Raw genomic sequence first — 26,130 nt, 5'->3', positions numbered from 1 at the left:
AATCTTATCCAGCAATACCTGTATCTTACAATGGGATGATTAATAGAATAAGTCTTCAGATGTTACTTCATGAATTTCCAGTGAAACCTTCCAAGTAGTTATTATACTTGATACATCTGATGGTACTGTACTCTCTGCAAGCCTGCGAAGGGAAATTTGATCAACAAAGTTACAAACAAACTCATTTCCATAACGTTCAAACCAAGTAACACACTGTACTTACTAGACTCTGCATCGCTACTGCTCGATGACCTCTTAGGATGAGAAGCCCCATTTGTTTCCGGTAACGACCTATTTGGTTGACTCGTCCTACGTGGGTGTGTCTCCGCTTGCTGGTTCACCGATTCTCCATTTACCATTGGTATCTCTCCGTTTGATTGTTTAGTCGGTGTCGTCGTTCCATTCTTGTCTCGACTTTGATTATCGCGTTGCCTGGCAGCCCTAATTCTTTCTCTCCTTTCTTCGAGACTTCCTATCAGAGCTTCTGTGCCATTGGACAGGGGTGGTTTGGACTCTTCTGTTGGTGTGGTTTCAGCAAGTACTGGTGGCTGACCTTCATCTGCGGAATATCTGGGTCTCCTGTTGTAAGAAATACATAACATACATATTCGATCAGGACTCATGCTTTGGCACCTGCTTGAATGTCAGGGACTGGCAATTTGGTTGCTGGTTAACAGTTTCTATGTGAGCAGGATGCAATAATGAGACCTGCAATAATGAGATGTGCAGGGAAGGTGAATTCAAAACTACTCATGAGGAACAAGCATTTGAAATGTTTATGAAGTATTGTATTATGTTTTCTCTTATCTGCATATGCCAGATGGCTACCATTGTCCTCCAGATCCATGCAACTTGCAATGGGCTATTCCAGTTGAAATCCATGCTCCCCCCACCCTGTGGAAAATTTTGGAAATATCTTCCACAGGGGGAGTATGAATTTCAAATGGAATTAACACATTAGCAGCTCCATTTGAAACTCACCCTCCCTCAGTGGAAGATTCAGGTTGAATGCCATTATTTTGACATATCAAATGTGTTCCAAATGCATACACAATTTTTATTGACGAGGGATTTTGTGCTTGAAATAAAATTCTTCAGAGGGAGATTTGGAAAAAAGAAGAACATAGGTATGTATACGACCATACTTGAAGGTCCCTTGGGGTCATGGTTGCATATATCGCTATCAACACCACACACTTCAAAAACAATTTCTGAATGATGACATGTGGTACTGAATATGGACTTTTGTCCGTCACACTGTATAAAAAGTGTGTTGCACTTCAAATGGGCATAGGTGGTAGTAGTGCAGTGCACAAACTATGCATTGCAACTATTGTGTGGCAAAGGCATACAGGTAATGTTTCAGGCATGATTATTTTTATTACCAATGACCTAAATATCTAAAACTGCTTTTTACAATTTCTGGATTATACATCTTTACAAGTGCACTGAATGTACTAATCCAAATATAACTAGATCCCAAGGTACGTATACAATGCACACTGGCACAACTAAATTGCATATACTACAATACAAATCCTATACAGCCAACTGAGCTCCTGCAATGGCATCCACCTGATATGGATTTTAACGATAGAACTGGATTAATAAGGCATCATATGGATAGCCCACTGAACATTAAAACCTATAATGGCATCCACCTGATATGGATTTTAATAATGTCCAAATAGAACTGGATTAATAAGGCATTATATGAATAGCCCACTGTAAACCTATAATGATATCCACCTGATATGGATTTTAATAATGTAGTCCAAATAGAACCAGATTAATAAGGCATCGTATGGATAGCCCACTAAACACCTGATCCACCTGACAAATACAATTAAAACACTACATCATAACAACCCCAATGAGTTGGCAAGTTAGTGCAATGACTAGGTAATTAATGCAGTCCAAATAGAACTGGATTAATAAGGCATCACATGAATAACCCACTGTAAATCTGTAATGATATCCACCAGATATAGATTTTAATAATGTAGTCCAAATAGAACTGGATTAATAATACATCTTATGAACAATATCCATCTGATATGGATTTTAATAAGGTAGTCCAAATAGAACTGGATTAATAAGGCATCGTATGGATAGCCCACTGTAAACCTGTAATGACATCCACCCGATGCGGATTTTAATAATAGTCCAAATAGAACTAGATTAATAAGGCATCATATGGATAACCCACAAAACACCTGATCCACCTGCCAAATACAATTAAAACATCACATCATAAAAACCCAAATGAGTTGCCAAGTTAGTGCAATGACTAGGTAATTAAGCAGCTCACATGCTTACTTTATGGTCTCCTTGTATTGATTTAAACCAGCCGCAAAATGCAGTTATAGAAATGTCTGAATTAAATTGTCACTACAATGGTATGTATATAATTGAACAAATAATTATAAACTAATGATGTTGTTCTATCTTTCTTTCAATATTTGTTTGATTTTTTTTTCATGCAAAATGAGTACCCGTTATGTAATGAGCAGGACTCAAAACACTGTGGATTGATTAGAAGTTAACCCCATGAGAATTAATATTGTGTCCAATTTTGAACCAATCAAGGAGGGTATTAATAAGATCATCTGCAAATGCAAATTTGACCATAAATATAGTTTAAAGCCTAGTCATAATTGGCAATTGAAATGAGCATTTCAAGTTATCAACCAATCAGAAATGATGTTAGATGACCAGTAGTGTCCAGGGAGTTAATGACTAGATATGTACAGGGGAAAGAAGAACCCCTCATCGTACACTAGCACAATTTAACATGAAACTATACAATGAAAACCTAACATGCATATGCAGATAAAACAGAGCAAAAACTCCAAATATACCTGCCTGTGCAGGTACTTGAACCCCAGACCTTTCGCTTGTCGGACGGATATGATTTTCCGCTTGTCGGGGTAGATATGATTTTGTTGTAGTTCAGATGAAAAATATCAATGCATGTACAAGTACAGAAAGTGGAGGTCTGATAAAGAATATTAGTGTGCATGTTCCTCATACCAAAAGGCAAGAAGTGCCTTCTATCATGCTACTAGGTGCTGTCGATTCACACCTTATGAATGCCTGGTAGCGTAATCACCTGATTTTTTTATAACTTTGAGATGGCCAAGTAACTTATTTCAGAGGACCAAAAAGTTTAATATGGTGTTTTTTTTCTTAAACACTGGTAATTTTCCCCCTCCAAATTCTGAAGTTAAAGTTGATTCCATGCATCAATTTCTTTCCAAATTTATATACTTTCATATTTTTGTCTTAGTTACTTTTAAGGATAGTGGAAATGAAACACAAAAATGGCATCTACGAGCTATTTTGATTGGTTACAAAGAGTGCTATATGATGCAATATGCCAATCAGAGATATGATAAGAATAGTTAGTAGGGCTGAAGGGGATAAAGCTTAAAATTGCCGATATCTAAAAGCTATATTTTGATTGGTTACTCAGATGATTTCATCATGTAATTAACCAATCAGGGACTCTATAAGAAAAACAGTAGTTCTCAAGGGGGTTAAAGTCAAGTTTCCTTCCTACAAGTATGGATCAACTCAAATTGAATTTACCTCTTTTGGTAAATCCCATAAGCCTTTGCGAGTACACCTGAGATGTCGGCATTTGACGTCATGCCGACTTGCAAAGCGCAGAAACGACGTTCGCCAAATGATGAGCACATTGGTGTCAGACAATGTGATGTCAAATGACGAAATATCAGGTGTACCTGTAAAGGCTTATGGGATTTACCGAAAAGGTCAATATTACAACCCAAGAAAAGATGCCATCAGTTACTACAACCCATATGCCCATTCATACTAAATTAAGCTGAACCACAATGAAACCAAAAATAAACTCAAATGTGATGCAAACCAGACCTTCATATAATGACAGTATGAGCATCATCAAAGACCAACATGAACACAAAATCCAAACACCAGCTGATGAAACATGGGCAATTGCATCGCACTACGTCTGCGCAATTCTAACAATATCTTCCCATTAAAGCAAGCCAGCTACTGCTAACATGTTGCACCTGTGTTCAGCAGATTTTCTTAATCATTATTCCTGATTCAATTTCATGTGACTGTTCATTTTTGCCTTTCTAAAAAATGTACACCGAAAGATATTACATTGTTAATTTTCATCATATTCTTATTTTTTGTTTTAAGTCATCATTAAGATTGACATGAGAAATGTACACAACAGGAGGCGTGGAACAACAAGCAATTCAAACTAAAGAACTCATCATGCAGAAAATTGACATAAACTTTCAACAGTGACATAACCTGTATACACAATATTGTGTCAACAATGTCAAGGTATTGTCACTAAAGGATAACAATAGGTTTCTAAATTTTGTCTGGTCCAGCAGACTTGTACTGATTAATACCAAGTTTGTATCTTGTCAAAAAATTTGTGTCCAGAAATATGTTAGCGCTGTCATGTCTCCTCCATATGGCACTTTCTTTAGGCCTTGAAATATGCCAACATTTTTAACTAGATTGGCAAACTAAAATTCTTCAAATAATTGTATCGGCCTATTCCAGTTGAAATCCATACACCCACATGACCTTAATCTTCCACACAGGGAGTGTGAATTTCAAATGGAGTTACCTGAATGGGCGATTCCATTTGAAATATACTACACTCCGTGTTTCTTCAAAATAATTGTATTTCATCAACGTATCCCCTTTTTGTGCTGTAAATCTTGGCATATATGTTGGGCTATTCCAGTTGAAATGCACACACATACTCTATGGAAGACATGACTAATATCTCCTATACAGGGGGTGTATATTTCAAATGGAGTCACCCATTCAGGTAACCCCATTTGAAATTCACACTCCCTGTGTGGAATATATTAAGGTCATGTCTTCCACATCTGGGGTGTATGGATTTCAACTGGAATATCACATTTAGCAGTGTAAAAGGGCTGTGATGGGGATGTTAAGGGGTGGAAAAGTAACTTTCAACAGGAAATATTTGATGAAAATGATGAAAATGATCAAATATGGGACAAACCGATAAAAAAAAACGTTGATATTTTTTGATGAGTTTTTTTCTTGGAATTATGCTATGAAAAACTTTGAAATCTTAATATTGTATTCCTGATGAATCTCTTCAAAAAAAAAAAAACCTTGATAGTTAGCATATGTGCTTACTATCGAGCGCTTTTAAAACATGCGAACATGAAAAGCCCCATCCAGAAAAGTGTAAAAGGTTTTGAGCAAATCATTGATACACATAGAATTACAAACATGTAAATCTGCAAATTTGTGTCTCAACCCCATTAGCTCAGTTGGTAAAGTGCCGGACTATGGTACAATTTCATGTTTTCAAAAGCGCTCGATAGTAAGCACATATGCTAACTATCAAGTTTTAACGGTATCATTGGAGCCAGCATTCCAAAGGGGGTGGGCAGGGGGTGCAAGATGTTCTACATGGAAGGCAGCTTCCCCCTTGCCCCTGGCTACACCCCTGCTTCAAACCATCAAATGAATACCTTCTTCTCCTGCGACTACTCCCATTCTGCATCTCATCCATACTCGCATCCAATGACCTTCTCTTCGGCACATCATACTCTGCAGTGGGCCTCAGTGAGTGCCGTATACTCTTGCGTGCATGACCGTTCTCTGATGGGTCTAAACTCTTTCTTGGAGTCTTCCTCAGATTCTGCTTTTGACTAACTGGAATGTCTATGTCGCCATCTTCCTGCTTCAGACCCATCTGTGTAATAACAATCACAATACAATCAAATTTAATAGTATATAAAACCATCTTCTGTAATAAACACCCACCCCAAAATATGCTGAAAGCCAAAATGTACACCTGTATATCAGGCCCAAGCAGTTCAGTCATATTCTACCATTTAAACTAGAGATACACCTGGATATCAGGCCCAAGCAGTTCAGTCATATTCTACCATTTAAACTAGAGATACAGACTATCCACAAATAGCAAAAATCCATGTGCTTTGTATGCTGTGAATTCTTGCATATTCATGAGGGCCGATCATTCAATTCTGTGTGCAATCACACCAGCGTTGCATGCCCTTTGCATATATGCAATAGAGCGTTGTGTGTCTTCGTGTTAACGCGAATGACCATAAAATATGTGGTATGTGCGCAGCAGTTTCATCTGTCGCACTTAATGGAATGATCGGCCCTCATTAATGGGCAATGCTAGGACTTTAGTGGATATAGTCGGTATCTTGTTAGTTTATGCACTCTACATCCTTGCCCAAGTGTAAGCCCACCCTATCCTATTACAGAGTGAAATCTCCCATGTAAGTAGTGGGCTTATACTCAAGTGAAGTGATTACTGTAAATGTTTGCTTCTATATAGTATGTCTCATCTGAGAGAGTTGTCTTGTGTTGAGAGTAACGTCATGTTGGATTACGCACAAGCAGATTCAAATCAGTGTGTTTACATGGTTGTGTCACCAGTGTATGGACAAATCGCTCTTCTACACATGTGTATACACCTGCAGGATTAGGTTAGCATGTGTGATGCAAATCTGCTGCTGCAAATCTAACATAGTGTTACTCTCAACTTGAGATGAGACAGACTACATGTATATCTATTGCCTTCCCCAAGGAACTACAATGTCTGCAAGCATATGGCCATACATATGTCTATCCTTCATGTAAGCATACACAACATTAGCCTTTTGACAAGACTTCCTTTTAGAGATTACACAACTTTATTCTGCAAGCTTTAAAATCCCAGTTTTGATACTAGGCTACCTCTGTGAAGGCTTGCATGAAGGTAATACCACACACATCTCGGTTTGTGGCTTTATACTTGTGCGTAACACGCTATATATCACTGCACTTTTTGTACATAATGTGTTTTCATTTCTGAATAGAAGAGAGTAAGTAACTATCCTTAGCATACATGTATGTCCCATTTCAACACACAAAAGCTTGTAAAATTATATATTCACTTTTTACCCCATCACGAATAATAACATAAACATTCACATTTGTCGTCTGCTCTCACTACGATCCAAAACATGCTCATCCATTATGCCACAGTTCATTAACCCTAATATCCTTGTACACTCAAAGAATGACCTTTGAGCACCTCTGGTACAAAAACTCATACTCCTCAACATGAGGTCACATTTTGAACATTTATTGTTTAATGGGGATTAATGAACTGTGCCAATGGGCTATTCCATTTGAAAGCTATACACCCCCTATGGAAGACATGACCTTAATGACACATGACACAGGGAGTACAGATTTCAAATGGAAACCACCATTCAGGTAACCCCATTTGAAATTCACACTCCCTGTGTGGAAGATTAAAGTCATGTCTTATAGAGGGTGTATGACTTTCAAATAGAATAGCCAACTGCTACATGATACCATTTTGCTCATAGTGTCTTGATGTTCAAGCAAAGTGAATGATTCCTTTGACCCAGCCCACCTTGAGGGTATTTATAGCTGTGATATAGCAAATAACTCTTGACTTGGAACTAGAACACAGGGGAAGGCATCAATTTCCTTTTGTTCCATATTGATAACATTGTTCTTTCTTACTTGAAGACATCTGGGACGGGGAGACTAGCTTTGTTTAAGTTTACTATTTCCCCAGGGTGGCATTTATACTGCAATAACGAACCATACTACCTGTGCATACTCTAAGCACCTTAAAATATTATCCAGGCATTTCAGTACCCAGATGAAGAAATATAAAGTAGTGAGTAGTTCCTCCTTGAAAGGCAGGTGGGCAAAATGCATTTATATCTACAATCAATCAAGAATTATCAATCAAAACATTCAAAATATCTGCACTGAAGGAATATAGTATATACCGTATTTTGACCTGTGAAACAGGCTTCACGACAGTGGTCTCTGGAAATAATTCTAAATCACAACACAATGCATGTACCATATTTACTCTATTAAATATCCTTTCAAAATAAATGCCCAACATAAGTGTTTCAATGAAAAAGTGACAAGAATGCAAACATTTCCATGCCATATCGTGTGAGTAAGCTTAAAACTGGAATTTACCATGATTACTGGACGTCGCAATCGCAAACTTGAACGGACAAAACCTTTTGTGTACATAACTTTCATCCAGTTCATTGCCAAATTACAGTTGAATTCTCAATCAAAAATTATTTCACTACCTCATATATTCTAAGCTGTTCCACCAGATCTCCCCATGTACCCACAATGATCCCATATCCCATACGTTCGCCTAATGGTGCTATGGGCTCCCTTGACATAACTGAAATTTCAGACACAAACTAAAAGTGCCCTTCCATAAAAATCCCACCAGCAAATAAGGGCACATACCCCTAATTCTTGTTGGGATTTTTAGAGGAGGGAGCTCTCTATTTGTACATGAAATTTACCCAAATGCGAAGGAGCGCAGGTGCGCCATTAGGCAAACGTTTACGGTATTACCCTATTGTTACACTACCTCATATATTCTAAGCTGTTCCACCAGATCCAGGTCTGATCCAGCTCTTCCCATGTACCTCTGGGTCACTACCTCAATGCCCTGTTGTTCTAACGCATCTGTCAAGTCATAAAAAGTATCCTGGTCGGGTATATTATGTACAGTCTGCAAGAGAGAAAAAAAGTAACAAAAATGTTATATTTCTCATGTCATGATCAGATTGGAGTAATTGCTGCATCTTACTTCTTACTGGATATCAGACAAATCAATGCTCATGGTCACAAAACACAGACACACAAAATGCACTACCACAAGCCCACTCCAATCATCTGAAAGACTCTTTAGTTCTTTTTTAAAGTTGATACCCGTGTTAGTGTATTGGTTGCCACATGTGAGTTTGGTTGCCGATCAATTTCTCCAGGCTCTCTGGTTTTCCTCCTGCTTCTAAAATCGGAACTCTTCCCATATGCCTGTCCCTGTCACATTCGACATCATTTTAATTTAGTAGCCTTTGAGCACTATTAGGCTTTGCCTGACTTCAGCCGAATGTTATCAAATAAAAGTAGGGTTGGCATACTCAGTAAAAATGATCATATATGGGGATGTGCTGCAAACATGGCTCTCATTTTTGGCCATTTGGTACATATCAATGACACCCTTTATTCTGAAAAAAGCTTAATTTTGCCTAATTGTAGCCAAAATTGTCAAAAAATACCAATTTGCATTAAATTTGGCCAAAAAATTTGGTATAGTGATGGGTCCTAATTGGTACCCCCAGCATCTGAAAAAGACTCTTTAGTTCTTTTTAAAGTTTCTAATCACTCTTAAAATGCTGATTCAAGTAACACAATATACAATATATTCTTCCCACAATCTCAACTCAACTTTCCTTTAATCCCATTTCGACCCTGTGCAATCTTTATAAAGAGTCTAAATACAGACCTGGGGTGAATCCATTATTACTGCTAACAAACAATTCAATGTTTACATTTGTATCAGTGCCCATCCATACAGGAAAGTAGAATTCTATATTAGTTCACATTAATCTCAGGAGGCCCATCTTCACTGCGACACTGTGACAGATACTACCCTGGTGTGTACACACATATGGCTACAAGTGTGACAGGCAACAGACAGTCTGATGGATCCTCCTCGCTAATGAATTGTTTAAACACACAAGTCTATGCTGCACTGCAAATATTCCCGCCTTTTCTCATCAAAATTGTGTTCAATACAGGGCCCATCCAGGCTTCTTTTTACTGATTATCAAAAGGTAGAACGTGTAGACTTTTACCTCTCTCATAAAATTTGTAAGGCTTTTTAGACAGTTTTTTACAAAAAAACATTGAAATGGTGTCAAAGTCTGATAGACGAGCAACCATAGACTAATACAGACTATTTTCCAGTCAAAGTCCCCATGCATTGTATGCTGTGAATTCTTGCATATTCATGAGGGCCGATCGTTCAATCATGCAGTGTCTAACAATCACACCAGCGTTGCGTACCTTTCATTTCATTTCATTTCATTTCATTTTATTCGCCAGAAAAACATTATAAAATACATATATTGCACATTTATAAGTACTACATCAAAAACAATTAGATATTTAAAAACGATTAAATATGAGCCCCTTGAATAAGTTCATCAGGACTGTTGGACGACATACCAATGGTAAACCGCTTCACAAGTACAACAATTCACTCCCTCTCCAGACGTCCCACCCCCGATCGGAGGACCCCCTCAGCAACACGCATTTAACCAGCAACACCCCCATCTCCTGAGCGCACAGCTCCCCACAGCAGCCAGCCACACACATGACTTAGTGGTCATGTCCCCTCATAAACAAGTCCGCCATGACAGTTCACGCGTCACATCAAAACCAAAGCATCGAATGGATGCTAACGCCAATAACGGTGATGAAGGGACACACTCACCAAATCCTGCATATGACCAACCACCGCAAAGTCCGTACACTCCGGACCGAGAGGAGGACTGCCGCCAGCCCAGCATCACCAATGGCGCCCCCGACCGGAAGATGAGGCGTCCAAAACGCGAGCAAACTACCGAACCCCCAAAACAAAATTCACCAATAGTACTACATGTATAATATAAGCACTACATATGTGTACATCCACATCAAAAACGATGCACCCGTCGGCCGCCACACACGCGCCATTCCACATAAACAGCCAGGGACGCATACCAGACCCGTCCCAACCCTAAGCCACCCCAACCCATACCGAAGTCACCTGATTCAGGAATACAGAAACGTATTCCCAAACCATGCGACCCGTGGGCGACCAAGCGACCCCCACCTGAGACAAGCCCGCACCCACCCCCAGCTATCATGTGAAACGAGGCACATGCAGCAACCGACAAGCGCACCGCACCGATATGGATGTACACATATGGGAATTGAGCAACATGGCCTGCTGGGCAGATAGCACCAACCCGGGAGGGTGGGTCGGAGCAACAAATTAACAAAACAGGACGGAAAACAAGAGAACCCTGGCAGGGAAAGCCAAACAGTGACAAAAAGTCAACTTTCAAAGTGGCTAACCGTATGGCTCTCTACAAACACAAAACAACAAAAAGGGCTGCGATAGAGCATTGCGTGTCTTCGCGTTTACGTGAAAGACTGTAAAATACGCAGTACGTGCGTACCAGTTTTGCCTGTCGCATTTCATGGAACAATCGGCCCTCATTATCGGGTGATACTTCAACTGTTTTGAGTTTGTCTGTATCACTTTAGTCCATGCGAGCAACACTGACCGGATCATCTAAAATAGAGTTCTGCCATGTCAATCACATTATAATGTACAAATTTTGGAAAATTTCAAAAAACTTTCAAATAAACAATCTACCAAAAATTCTGATATTCTGATAAATGCTGTAATCAACAAACATTTGACACACATTTCAACATTTAGATTCTGGAAAGTGGACCTTTTTATGTGGATAGGACTATGCTATAATCATAATCTTTAGACAGATGTATGTGTGCCCATTAGTGATTTGTCAAACCATTGTACACATAAAAATACTTGTTGCAAAAAGATTTTTTTATTTGAAAGAGTTCTAACATCTCCTTTGCATATATGTGCCAACTGCCAAGCCCTGGGTATTCACAGAAGATAATGGTGTTTTGAATTGAGTTATTGCAGGATTAAGTGTGCAGTAACTTAATATGTTTGTTTCTCCCTATTATTTACTTCACAGTATCATAATACTGCCATTATGACCTGAACAATCGGCCCTCATTATCGGGTGATACTTCAACTGTTTTGAGTTTGTCTGTATCACTTTAGTCCATGCGAGCAACACTGACCGGATCATCTAAAATAGAGTTCTGCCATGTCAATCACATTATAATGTACAAATTTTGGAAAATTTCAAAAAACTTTCAAATAAACAATCTACCAAAAATTCTGATATTCTGATAAATGCTGTAATCAACAAACATTTGACACACATTTCAACATTTAGATTCTGGAAAGTGGACCTTTTTATGTGGATAGGACTATGCTATAATCATAATCTTTAGACAGATGTATGTGTGCCCATTAGTGATTTGTCAAACCATTGTACACATAAAAATACTTGTTGCAAAAAGATTTTTTTATTTGAAAGAGTTCTAACATCTCCTTTGCATATATGTGCCAACTGCCAAGCCCTGGGTATTCACAGAAGATAATGGTGTTTTGAATTGAGTTATTGCAGGATTAAGTGTGCAGTAACTTAATATGTTTGTTTCTCCCTATTATTTACTTCACAGTATCATAATACTGCCATTATGACCTGAAAAGGAGAACGCAGGATTTGAAAAATTGTCTTTTTAGAAACCTGGAGAGACAATATATCTTGCTAAAGTAGGTTGAATATGTGACACAATCAAGGGGAATGAGTCAGATGTCGCTAATATTGATTTTGAGATATTGGTAAATAAAATGTTTAAATTCTTTTGTTTTATATTGTTTTTAGCGATCGATAAATTGATGTAACTTTGCAAAGAAAAGTTGTATCAACATGGGGTTTTCAATTTCTGAAAGCTCTAAATGTCCACATAAGTAAAACTCATTTTTGACCAGGGTCGACATGTGACTCATTCCCCTTGATCATGTCACATATAGGCTGTTTTTGCATGGTTTTGCAGATTTGATGAGGCAGGTGCCTATATAGAAGTGATTGAGTTGTCTGATTACACCATATGATAGAATATTATTTTGTTATAAACAAAAATTGTTTAATATTCTAATAAACTAATTCGCTGATGTTGGCACACATACACTACCAGATTGCTTATAGGGCTGTCTACACAGGTACGCCGCCGCCGCCAAGGTACCTGACTTGTATACACAGAGTACCTATACAGTACCAATGCTGCTACTGCACAAGACACAGGCACAAGACACACCAACAGTGGTACTGCGCTGGTACTCCCCAGGTACTGCACACCCCCGCCAACAGTGGTACTGCGCTGGTACTCCCCAGGAACTGCACAGTCACACCGACTGGTACACACAGTGTACCTACCAATGCTGCTACACCACAAGACCCACCAACAGTGGTACTGCACTGGTACTCCCCAGGTACTGCACAGTACAAGCCAAGTACCCTGGAGATGGTGTACCTGTGCAGGCACCCTTAATAGGAATTTGGTAGTGTATCTTCTCATTTGGGACTGATTGACAATAGTAGAAATAGGAATGTGTATCCTTGTAACCTATGAATGATGGCACACATATCTTCTCATTGGGACTGATTGACGATCGTAGAAATAGGAAAATGTGTCCTTGTAACATATGATGGCACACATATAACTTCTCATTGACTTGCATGCCACAATCATAGAAATAGGAATAGAAATAGAAATCCTTGTAACGTATGATGGCACACATAAGTTCTCATTGGGACTCGCATGCCACAATAGTGGAAATAGGAAAATGCATCCTTGTAAGCTATGATGGCACACATATCTTCTCATTGGGACTGATTGACAATAGTAGAAATAGGAACATGTATCCTTGTAACGTATGATGGCACACATAACTTCTCATTGGGACTTATTGACAATCGTAGAAATAGGAACATGTATCCTTGTAACGTATGATGGCATACATATCTTCTCATTATGACTCGCATGCCACAATCGTAGAAATAGGAACACCTATCCTTTTAACTTACTATATTGGCTTGCAGTAGCTTGTCTCATCGTTTATATAACATTACATTTTTGATTTACTCAGATACACAATGGACTCCATCAACATAATTACATATTTTGTTCTGCGCAAAATACTTTTCAATTTAATGGTTCTCTTATTCTCAGGCTGTCTTTGCAAATAAACCATCAAATCTTAAGCTCTCTTTAAAACCACAACATGGGGCTTTTTACCTCTACTTATTCTTAAAACAAATGAAATTGATTTCCCCCTGCTTAAACATAAGATAAAAAGCCTTTCAAGGCATGAGAGAAATCCTTTTTTATTTTGTTAATACTTTTGGAATTCCACATGAACTTCAAACGAAATTGAAAAATGAGATAAAGTACAGTGCATTAATTTGGCAGTAAGTTTTTTCATATGCCTCACACAGAGCTCTAATGGAGCTATCTATATGCATAGTCACTCTGGGAAACATGTAACATTATATCCCATCAGCATGATGTATTTCATGCCATGTTACACATAGCCTCGGATCACACTCAACTGGTAACATTTTGCCGACGTCATGCAACAAAGTCGTATCTGAAATACCTGCCACATGTACTGTGCTGTAAAATAAGTGGGCACTACCGAATGAATTATCGGCCTTTAAGAACTATGTGGGTTGGTTACAAAGAGGGCTATATTATGTATTGAGCCAATCAGAGATATGGTAAGAATAGTCCATTAGACTAAAAATTGCTTGGAGATCTAAAAGCTATTTTGATTGGTTAATCAGATGAATATAATTACATGTGGTATCATGTAATTAATCAATCAGAGGGTAACATGTACAAAAGACAGTACATGTAGCGCCCATGGGGGTTAATGTTTGTTTGTCAACTTGAGTTGAAATTTTATGTGTAAACAGGGTCGCTGAATTTTCTTCAGAAGTCAACCTCTGATGGTTGACCCAGAACAACTTTTGTCGAACTCAAACTCAACTTCAAATTCAAATTTTGCAGTGTAACTGAATACGCAATTAGAAGTTATGTTCATATAAATGGTTATTTGAAGCATGAGCAAGTACTGGCATCAACATCGAATTCACAAATAGTTTTAAAGTTGACTACCATGTAAGCACTCCTTCAACAAATAATTTATGCTAATCCTTAGTCGCAATTTGAATTTGATGTCGTAATTAAAGTCGACTTCTCTCTATGTAAACGGGGTCATGAATTCAAACACCTGCAAAATTAGGTCTATCCTTCATGTTAAGCCTACATGAAATTACGCTATTGCCAAGACTTCGTTGAGGGATTAGATGACCTTATTCCATAAATTTGTATAATCCCTATCTTGACTAAGCCAATTCTGAGTAAGCATGCATGAAGGTAATACCTGAAACTGGTTCTTTAGTGTAAATCTATGAACTTATTGACATTTAAAACAAACTACCCCTAACAGTGCAAAAATCACCACTTTTAAAGTTATCCTTGTTCTATTGTAGCAAGACTTTAGAGTGCGGTGTCATTCACAGCCTTTCAGAGGAAGGGTTGTGATTATTACGGTAACCTTTTGGATAAGGATGATAACACAAGTTAGAGAGATGAGCTAAGAATGGATGTACGGATAAGGAATTGGGATTCAAATATATTAGTATTGAGGCAGGTATAGAGTTTTTCATAGATCTCATGATGTACTATTCCCAGGTAGCAGCCGGTGGGGGCAGCATTTTTGCATCAAACATTCAATGGCTTACTGTTGCACATCCTTCATGCTGTCAAATCTGCAGCAAAGGATGAGAATGCATACATCGGCATGACCACATGATGTATGACAAAGAAATGACTCTAGCTATGTCAAGGATTAGGATCATGAATTGGCAGATGATCAGACCTGTACAAAATGAGGGAATCGGAAAGTATTTTTCTTGGAAAATTTGGCATTTGGAGGAATTTTAAATATATTGCTATATTTTGGGAAATTTGGCTTTTCTTCCTGAAAAAAGCATGCATTTCAGGCCTGGAAGCTGGCTACCTTTAATCTAAACAACCTAGCAATTTTTGTGATGATTCTGTAAGCTGATTAACACTCCATCCATGAGTGTGGAGCAATTGGTTAGTGACCAATAGGGCAACACACTTTTCCCAATGCTAAATGCACTCTACCTCATTGAAAAACTAATCCCCCTCAATTAGCGACTGAGGGCAAATTCTACTGTAAGGCCTGTTCAGCGATTTGCTCATTTGAAAAATCATCACATATAAAGTTTTACTGCACCTGTTAAAGTAACATAGATGTGCTAGTGGTAAAGCCAAAAGCCATGTATTAAAAAAAAGACAAGATACAACATTTTACATGAAATTGTAGCTGTATGTATTTGAATGGGGGGTTTCAACGTTGTAATACTTTTTTCCTCAACAAATTAAGTTTTGACCAAATTTTCATTTCAAAAATACTTAATGAATTATCCTGCACTTATATGCAATTTATACACAATTCAAATTGTGTACACTTTCACTGGGATCACTTGAATGGACCTACAAAGGTAATGCAAAGCAAATACACAAACGATCCATTTTTATAGTAAAAACACAAAATGTTCCATTTTGTGCACAATTCTTAAAATTTAATTGACATACGGCAGCTATATCATTTGATATTTTAAGGTCCCCTAATGACAATTTTACAAGCTCTTTACATGCAGCGTCAGATCAGACTTTATCTATCAGGAAAATAAATATGGTAATCCTCTTGGGACAGACTGCAGCAAATAACTTCACTGATGAATTGACTCATTTACATTATTTTCATATTCGTAGCATTTATAATATCATTTATTCTAATTTTTTTTTCCATATTTAGTAAGTCATTTCACCTATTAGCACATAGGCAGCCGTATACAGAGGGTTAATTTATTATAGCATGGCTGGATAATTACCTCCAAGGGGCACATACTACGATCCACAACATGTTCATCTATCAGGGCACAGTTCTTTAACCCCAATACATTTGCACATTCATTGAATGACCTTTTAAAATTTTAGTACAAAAACTCGTACTCTGCAACTTGAGGTCAAATGTTGCACTATGATTGTTTAATTGAGGTTATTGAACAATGCCATTGGGATGAGGCCATTGTGGTCCATAGTGCTGTATGTTCTGTACTTGACAACATTCCAAGTTGAATAAGAAGTGTACGGCTGACTGATTACCAACGTTTACTTATGTACACACAACATTCAGACATGGCTGCATCTACAAACAATATTACGATACTGTCATTCTGCCTGAGAATTGGGCAATTCCAGTTGAAATCCATACACCCCCTATGTAAAACACAATCTTCATCTTTCACACAGGGAGTGTGAATTTCAAACGGGGTTACCTACAATGTAAATGGGGGACTCCATTTGAAATCAACACCCCCTGTGTGGGATTAAGGTAATGTATTCCATAGGGGGTGTATGGATTTCAACTGGAATTGGCCCATTGCATGTATCTATCCCAAAGCTTCAAAATTGCCTAACCATTTATTGACTCTGAACGGAACCCCAAAATGGTGAAATCAATCCTATATGGATCCCCAAAATGCAGAAAACACAATTTGTATACCCTTTGCAGATTCACTGCAATGTTGCTACACTTGCACAGCAAATTTGATACTCATTCCAGGACTGAAGCACTAGGTTGTAATTTGGATATCCTATGACTACAAACATTAACCCCCATGGGCGCCACATGTACGGATAAGGAATTGGGATTCAAATATATTAGTATTGAGGCAGGTATAGAGTTTTTCATAGATCTCATGATGTACTATTCCCAGGTAGCAGCCGGTGGGGGCAGCATTTTTGCATCAAACATTCAATGGCTTACTGTTGCACATCCTTCATGCTGTCAAATCTGCAGCAAAGGATGAGAATGCATACATCGGCATGACCACATGATGTATGACAAAGAAATGACTCTAGCTATGTCAAGGATTAGGATCATGAATTGGCAGATGATCAGACCTGTACAAAATGAGGGAATCGGAAAGTATTTTTCTTGGAAAATTTGGCATTTGGAGGGAATTTTAAATATATTGCTATATTTTGGGAAATTTGGCTTTTCTTCCTGAAAAAAGCATGCATTTCAGGCCTGGAAGCTGGCTACCTTTAATCTAAACAACCTAGCAATTTTTGTGATGATTCTGTAAGCTGATTAACACTCCATCCATGAGTGTGGAGCAATTGGTTAGTGACCAATAGGGCAACACACTTTTCCCAATGCTAAATGCACTCTACCTCATTGAAAAACTAATCCCCCCCTCAATTAGCGACTGAGGGCAAATTCTACTGTAAGGCCTGTTCAGCGATTTGCTCATTTGAAAAATCATCACATATAAAGTTTTACTGCACCTGTTAAAGTAACATAGATGTGCTAGTGGTAAAGCCAAAAGCCATGTATTAAAAAAAAGACAAGATACAACATTTTACATGAAATTGTAGCTGTATGTATTTGAATGGGGGTTTCAACGTTGTAATACTTTTTTTCCTCAACAAATTAAGTTTTGACCAAATTTTCATTTCAAAAATACTTAATGAATTATCCTGCACTTATATGCAATTTATACACAATTCAAATTGTGTACACTTTCACTGGGATCACTTGAATGGACCTACAAAGGTAATGCAAAGCAAATACACAAACGATCCATTTTTTACAGTAAAAAACACAAAATGTTCCATTTTGTGCACAATTCTTAAAATTTAATTGACATACGGCAGCTATATCATTTGATATTTTAAGGTCCCCTAATGACAATTTTACAAGCTCTTTACATGCAGCGTCAGATCAGACTTTATCTATCAGGAAAATAAATATGGTAATCCTCTTGGGACAGACTGCAGCAAATAACTTCACTGATGAATTGACTCATTTACATTATTTTCATATTCGTAGCATTTATAATATCATTTATTCTAATTTTTTTTTTCCATATTTAGTAAGTCATTTCACCTATTAGCACATAGGCAGCCGTATACAGAGGGTTAATTTATTATAGCATGGCTGGATAATTACCTCCAAGGGGCACATACTACGATCCACAACATGTTCATCTATCAGGGCACAGTTCTTTAACCCCAATACATTTGCACATTCATTGAATGACCTTTTAAAAATTTGAGTACAAAAACTCATACTCTGCAACTTGAGGTCAAATGTTGCACTATGATTGTTTAATTGAGGTTATTGAACAATGCCATTGGGATGAGGCCATTGTGGTCCATAGTGCTGTATGTTCTGTACTTGACAACATTCCAAGTTGAATAAGAAGTGTACGGCTGACTGATTACCAACGTTTACTTATGTACACACAACATTCAGACATGGCTGCATCTACAAACAATATTACGATACTGTCATTCTGCCTGAGAATTGGGCAATTCCAGTTGAAATCCATACACCCCCTATGTAAAACACAATCTTCATCTTTCACACAGGGAGTGTGAATTTCAAACGGGGTTACCTACAATGTAAATGGGGGACTCCATTTGAAATCAACACCCCCTGTGTGGGATTAAGGTAATGTATTCCATAGGGGGTGTATGGATTTCAACTGGAATTGGCCCATTGCATGTATCTATCCCAAAGCTTCAAAATTGCCTAACCATTTATTGACTCTGAACGGAACCCCAAAATGGTGAAATCAATCCTATATGGATCCCCAAAATGCAGAAAACACAATTTGTATACCCTTTGCAGATTCACTGCAATGTTGCTACACTTGCACAGCAAATTTGATACTCATTCCAGGACTGAAGCACTAGGTTGTAATTTGGATATCCTATGACTATGAGAGTCCTGTTTTACAGCTAACTTTGGTTTGCCTCATGTTCGGTAGTTACATATGTATGTATTTCGCTGCTCACAGTATTAAAATTAAGGTGGTTTGGCCACATGCTTTGCAGCGCAAACACAAAAAAGCAACGACATTACTACCGAATTTAAGGTGCACGGCATCCTGACCAAAATTAAGAGGTTATGTTCAGATCAATTGTCCTGAGGAAAGTTAGTATCATGAAAACCTAATAACTTAGTTATAAACCATAATCCTTACCCTACCCCTAAACTTCACCCTAACCCTATAATGTAAGCCCTAATACTAACCCTAAACATAACCCTGACTCTAATCCTAACCCTGAGCTTTACCCTATCCCTAACCCTAATCATAACCTTAAATGCCCTAAACCTAACTTTAACCCTTATTGGACTGATGACCCTTTGGACTAATGAGCTGTTCCCAATTAAGAATCAACATCTCACATTAACTTATTTCAAGTTCCAGATACATCAACTCAAAACACTTCTATGAATCATAATTTGTTTTCTTAATTGTCAATAACATCCTTTAAATTCATTACATGATAAAACAAGTATGCAGCGTGTACATCCGCATCATGGTTTGTATTTAAAATGTTTTTCTTGTGTTATTTTGTAATAAAGCCTGAAGAAGGTACGCTTCGTAAAGAAAATTGGCTAACATTTTCCAGGTCTCCATTTGTATAAATCCATATCAAAAGGATGCACTTGTCGGCTTCTAAATGTGCCTCTTTTTACAGAATAGCTAGTAATAAATACCATACTCATCACAAGTGGCGGTCACTTCAAATCACCCCCTGGTATAGGAGATGAGTATGATATTTATTCCTTGCTATTATGTAAAACGAGGCACACATAGCGGCCGACACGTGCATCCTTTTAACATGGATGTACAAATAATATCTTTGATCAAGGATGAAGACAAGATAAGAATTGATGATGTCAACATGTCTCAAGTAGGAGGAGGATATAGTCAAGTAAAATAAACTGTTGACAACTCAGGAAACGGATAGAAATGATTAATTACTGTTGCAAGACTTTCAATTGAAATCAACAACTATAACTTATAACCAGAGTCTTATTGCTGCTGCCCAAGAGGTACACTGCCATACACCTACTTTACAGTACCTGAAGTACACACATGTGTCATGTATTCTGCATACCAATTACAAAGTTTCTACTCCATTTAGTTTCTAATAAGTTAAAATATGACATTTTGGGTAAAAAATGACAATTGTTAAATAGAACACTTTTGGCTGCATGGCCTCTTTACTGAAATGATAATTTTGAAAATCCAAAACCTCGTCAAAGCTCTATGTATGGTCTGACACCTGGGTCTAACATTGGGGGAATCGTCTGTAAACATAGACATTCAATATGCACCCTAGACATGTAATAAGCATTGATTTAAAAATGCACCCCTAAAGTGTCATTTCTAGACCTAAGTGTCATTTCTATACCTAATAAGTATTGGCATTATCTTACTCCCTAAGCAAGTAAATTATCAAATGTCTCCTCCCTAAATCCTGCATTCTGCTATTACCCACTGGTCAGTGACCAGCGGCCCGGCCGCCCCTTGGGTAAATTCTACTACACGTGTTGCTTAATTTTGCAGGAAATTTGATGCTGAAATCTGATGCTCCTACATGTATATCCTAGTGGACACTTGATTGGTCAGCTTTGTCCAGACTCGAGCTATGTTCTCATGGCCATAGACCCAATAGATCCAACATCTTTAATAATTAAACATCGTAATTCCCTTGCCCTTGATCAATGCACAGACTCAACACGTTGAGGCAATACTTGGTGATTGCAGATTATTCATCCAGTCGTTCAAACATTTGAAAAGAAATCAAACACTGGAAATTCAACTTTGTGACTCCCTCTGCTTCCAAAACCACTGGGCTGCATCAGTGCATCAATGGGCCATTCCAGTTGAAATCCATACAGCCCTATGGAAGACATGACCTTAATCTTCCAGACAGGGGTGTGAATTTCAAATGAAGTTACCTGAATGGGCAACTCCATTTGAAATCTACACTCCCTGTGTGGAAGATTAAGGACATGTCTTCCATCCGGGGTGTATGGATTTCAACTAGAATATCTCAATGAGACAGATGATAGAACTGGCCCAGTTCACTCCGATCTCGACATCCAAATTGCGAATGTGTAGCACGAGCATTGAGCATGTCTGCGCGAAACCTAAGAATTGAGTGTTAGCTGGTTATTCCCGACTATTGATTCTCAGCTGAGTGGGATTTTACCATGGCTCTAACTACAGTTATGAGATGCCTAATGCAGTCCTGCTGATGCCTGACATAGCCCGATGGTTTCACATACTTGAGCGAGTGGCAGATTTGAATTTCCAGTATTTAAATTGATGTCCATGTATGTGCACTATTCAGGATCCACAATGTACTTCTAGTTTCACCGCCAATTGTTTGGGGTATTAGAAAAAGACCTTAACCAGTGTGCCACGCTGCTCCACAGTAACATTACAAACCTTTACTCAGTCATACAAGGAAAACTCTGAAAGAACCCCTATTCACCTGGAGGTTTGTCTGAACTCACCATATTTTTTAGGGGGTTGAGCTGGGTTGGTTCCTTCTGAGTGTCTATGCTCAATGTGGGTCTGCACAACTTCAAGTTCTGAACCTCTACAGGCTCTGAACCTCTACATGCTCTGAACCTCTACAGGTTCTGAACCTATACAGGTTCTGAACCTGTACAGGTTCTGAACCTGTACAGGTTCTGAACCTCTAAAGGTTTTGAACCTCTACATTTTCTGAACCTCTATAGGTTCTGAACCTCTACAAGTTCTGAACCTCTTGAATTTCAGTCTCTCCTCTGGACAAACCTTCAGGCATACTTCACATAGAAAGACCAGGTAATCAAACAGACACACAAGACAGACACGCAAACAATAAATCCAACTTACTTTGTTAATAAGTGTCATTGCATAGACCAGTACCTCTGAGTCTTGTCCATCATCATTGAGTAACTTCATTACATTGGCCCATGGTAATTGCACTGAAATACAACAGTATACACATCAGTTTATTCAATGTGTCCTAAACAAGCTATAAACTGTTCAAGTAGATGTGAACATTGACCTTATCATGCTGATGTTATGTGTGTTGGCAAGAATTCAGAATTAGGGATGTTACTCCCAACTTTTAGGATTATTTTTAAGATTAGGATTAAAGGATGGATTATGGTCAAGACAAAACTATTTGTTTAATGTTAACATTAATAATCAACATTCAGAGATATTCTTAACTGCTCAAATATTTATGGTTAATTTGATCATACTACTTGATAGCTCTATATTTTATAGACTAAGTAAGAGGCTAAGGGAACTTCCTTACAAAGCCCACAATGGCACTCACAACTTTATACAGGTGTGATTTTTGATAGAAAGTAGCCCCTGGAAGGAAACTATTTTGAGGCTTGTGGCTCACGATGAATGTGGAATATGGGTATTTAGCCCCAAAAATCCAGCAAGTAGCCCCAGAAAGTTAAATTAGGAGCCTTTTTCCGAAGTATTTGAGGCCTGCACTCACATATTTGTTAAAAACAGCAAATCTCTTCCACTCTGTAACAATAATTTTCTAGCTGGTGTCAAAAATTTGACCTCTTAGGTAACTAACTAATAACGTTCATTTGTACCAAACCCTGCTAATAGTGAATAGACTATAGCATCATACAATAGCCTTGTGTCATAAGATTGACATTGTTATCATTGCGTGGCATTACAGTATTAATGTGGGATTTCCTCTTCTCACTTTAAATAGGTATTCCTTGGGAAAAAAAGTGCTGCCGTACCTCTAGGAAGATACCCAGGGGGGTACTTAGTAGAAATGACCATACAGGGACGTGGCGCTAATATGGGTAGCATTTTCGGCCTTTTGGTATATCAATGAGCCCTTTTTCTAAGCCAATTTTGGTAAACGAATGGGTCCTTTTTTCAAGATTTTTTCAATTTTTTTTTACAAAAATAGCCCAATCTTGCCTCAATCTAGCCAAAATTTAGAAATTTTCCAAAAAAAAAAAAAGTGGGAAAATTTGTAAAATCTAAGACAATTTGGGTTAAATTTGGCCGAACATTTTGACTTTTGGTATATCAATGGGTCCAAATTTCTTGACAAATTGGTATATTTATGGGTCCACTTTCAAATTCTCAGCGGCACGTTCCTATCAAAATCAAACTTGAGTACCACCCCCCCCCCCTGGAACATACATCCTATTTCATTATTCACAACTTTAATATCACCTAAATAACCTAATTATCCAATGTAAAGTTCAAAATCTAGAGCAAATGTTGCATTAACCTGGGTATATCTTTTATAGACCCAAATACATCATGTGCGATTATTAACAGTTGAGTTCACAGGCGCATAATGTTATCAAATATCCTGGCTTGAAGAAGGCACCTGGGAGAAGACATTATTTTCTCGAGTGCATCATATTTTGTACGCAGCTTAATTGGTCATGTTTTACTGATCAACATTTTTTTTTCTGGGCTAATTAGGGAAAGTAGGTCATCTCCCAGGGATTTATGTTCATCTTATAAATGTCAATATTTTTTTGTTACTTACGTTCGCGTAAATTCACATAAGGATGTGTCAGTCACGCATTATGCAATAATAAGTTAGGGGATTTAAAGTGCACAATGCAAATAAGCCTCTACACACTACAGATTTCCGATTGCTACTGTGAGTCGCCCAAGACACACCTTATCACCATTATAAAACGTTCAGGGAAGTAGCTCAATATAGGCGCAGTCATAACCATCACAAACAATGATCAGAAGCGCGAGTAGCGTATGGTTAAAACTGAGACAATTAGGCAGCTAGTTCTTAGTCCGGGAGAATTTCACGCTGGCGCAATTATTTTCATGAGAGCACTTTGCAACCTCACCTGGGCTCGAACTAAGGGACCTCTTGCACTGAAGTCTGATGCCCCATGCACTTGACTTTTCCCACAGTAAATGGTGTACTCTTATGTGATGTCAATAATATTGTAAGTCATCATAATCCAAGATGATCTCTTTCATCAAAACATGATTAACCTGAACTTGCTTGTCAATCACAGAGCTAATATATCCTGATAATAACATAAGGACTACAATCAGGCCATATCAAAGAATTATGGAGGAGGGAAGTGGATGCAGAACTCAGAACTGCATTTCAGTATTGCTAACTTTGGACTGATTGGACCATATCATGTCACATAATATTGAGATGTGACTTATAGGAGAAGTGAATTTCCTTCATAGCTGTAATTCCACGTTAAAATTATTCCCGACTTACTGTTTTCTTTGTCTACGATATCCACTGCCTGTAGTAATAGCTGTGCGTTAGACTCGGCATACTCTATAAACACGACTAGAAGCTTGAGGGCGGTCTTTAAAACTAACCGGTACTGGAAAACAAAATCGATCATAAAGAATTAAGACATGGTTCAATCAATAACATTCAAATATAACTACGCTACCGTCAGTTTTATCTCTTTCAACATGTGTCAATAAATTTATATACTTGTTACCAAGTTTCATCACGAATATTCTTCTACAATTTTGAGGGAACAAAAGATGACTGAACTATCCAAATGTTAAGGGCATCTGTGTTAGCATTTTAGAGTTATGGCATAAGGAAGACAGGTCAGAGGGTATGAACATTGGACAATTCTAATTTTGTTATCTTCAAAACATAAACATTTATTTATCTGCCAAAGTTGCATGCATCATTTCAAAATATAATATTATTACAAAAAACAGCTGCTTTAATATGTTTTTGTTAAAACTGATTTTGTTATATCATCCATAATATCATATTAACATATGCAGATATGATATTAGATATAATAATGCTATAATATATTTCATGTCCGATCTAATTTGACAAAATAATGCAATTATATATATAATGTATTTAAGTAATCATTTATTAGGATTACAATACATGCTTATTTAATTTTTGCATTTTAATGCTTATATAACACAAACATAGATGTAATTATTGCATCCTTTTCAACAGTCATGGCAATTCAAGTCATTAGGTGCAATTTTATATGAATCCAAATGACTATCAATTTTAGAATTAGTTTTCCTTATTAAAAAGATAGCTTAAAAGTTGATATTTTGGAATTAAGTATGCTGCACAACAACGGCAATCCAGATGTGATAAAATATAATTATCCAAACATAAAACGTTATCAAAGTCAAAAATGAATGCTTCAATCATGCACACACAGGGGTGGTAGGGTGAGGGTCAAACTATTTCAACAAAAATGAAATCTATCCTATTGAAATATACATAAACACATCACAAAAGGAATTTTCCTTCTTTTGAGGGGGGGGGGGGAATAACAACTCAAAATAGTTTGAAAATGGTTGAAGGTTTCTGGGTATGCACCTGATTTTAGTTTCAGCATGTAAGTTTATCTGTTGAAATAAAAAGTGAAGCAAGCAAGCCAAACACTTGATCGGGCCACCATCTTTTTAGCAAATGCTTAAGTTTGTTCGGCTTATATAAGGCACAAAAATAAGACTCATAACACTGTGTGCACACTGTTTGGCGCAATGCTAGGTGTGTGTTGCGTAATGCGTGACTAGCGCACGCTTATGTGAATTTACGTGAGCGTAAGTTGGGACTTTATTGACGCGCGCAGGA

General features: G+C 37.7%; 1 protein-coding gene across 7 annotated transcripts in view; it reads right to left on the bottom strand.

Moving 5' to 3' along the window:
• LOC140172814 (uncharacterized) overlaps nt 1-26,130 on the bottom strand; it is a 244,802-nt gene that overhangs the window by 51,627 nt on the left and 167,045 nt on the right. For all 7 annotated transcript variants that reach the window (XM_072195943.1, XM_072195946.1, XM_072195947.1 and 4 more), the window contains 5 exons: nt 24,769-24,880; nt 22,395-22,486; nt 8,462-8,605; nt 5,526-5,749; nt 224-579 (listed from right to left, as the gene is read on the bottom strand). In XM_072195943.1, the coding sequence (XP_072052044.1) occupies nt 224-579; nt 5,526-5,749; nt 8,462-8,605; nt 22,395-22,486; nt 24,769-24,880 (928 nt within the window). The remainder of the gene's footprint in view (nt 1-223; nt 580-5,525; nt 5,750-8,461; nt 8,606-22,394; nt 22,487-24,768; nt 24,881-26,130) is intronic.

The sequence above is a fragment of the Amphiura filiformis genome, chromosome 16, assembly GCF_039555335.1.
Source record: "Amphiura filiformis chromosome 16, Afil_fr2py, whole genome shotgun sequence".
Classification (NCBI taxonomy): domain Eukaryota; kingdom Metazoa; phylum Echinodermata; class Ophiuroidea; order Amphilepidida; family Amphiuridae; genus Amphiura; species Amphiura filiformis.
Note: the sequence above shows the minus strand (reverse complement) of the source record. Positions and strands in the feature narration are given on the sequence as shown.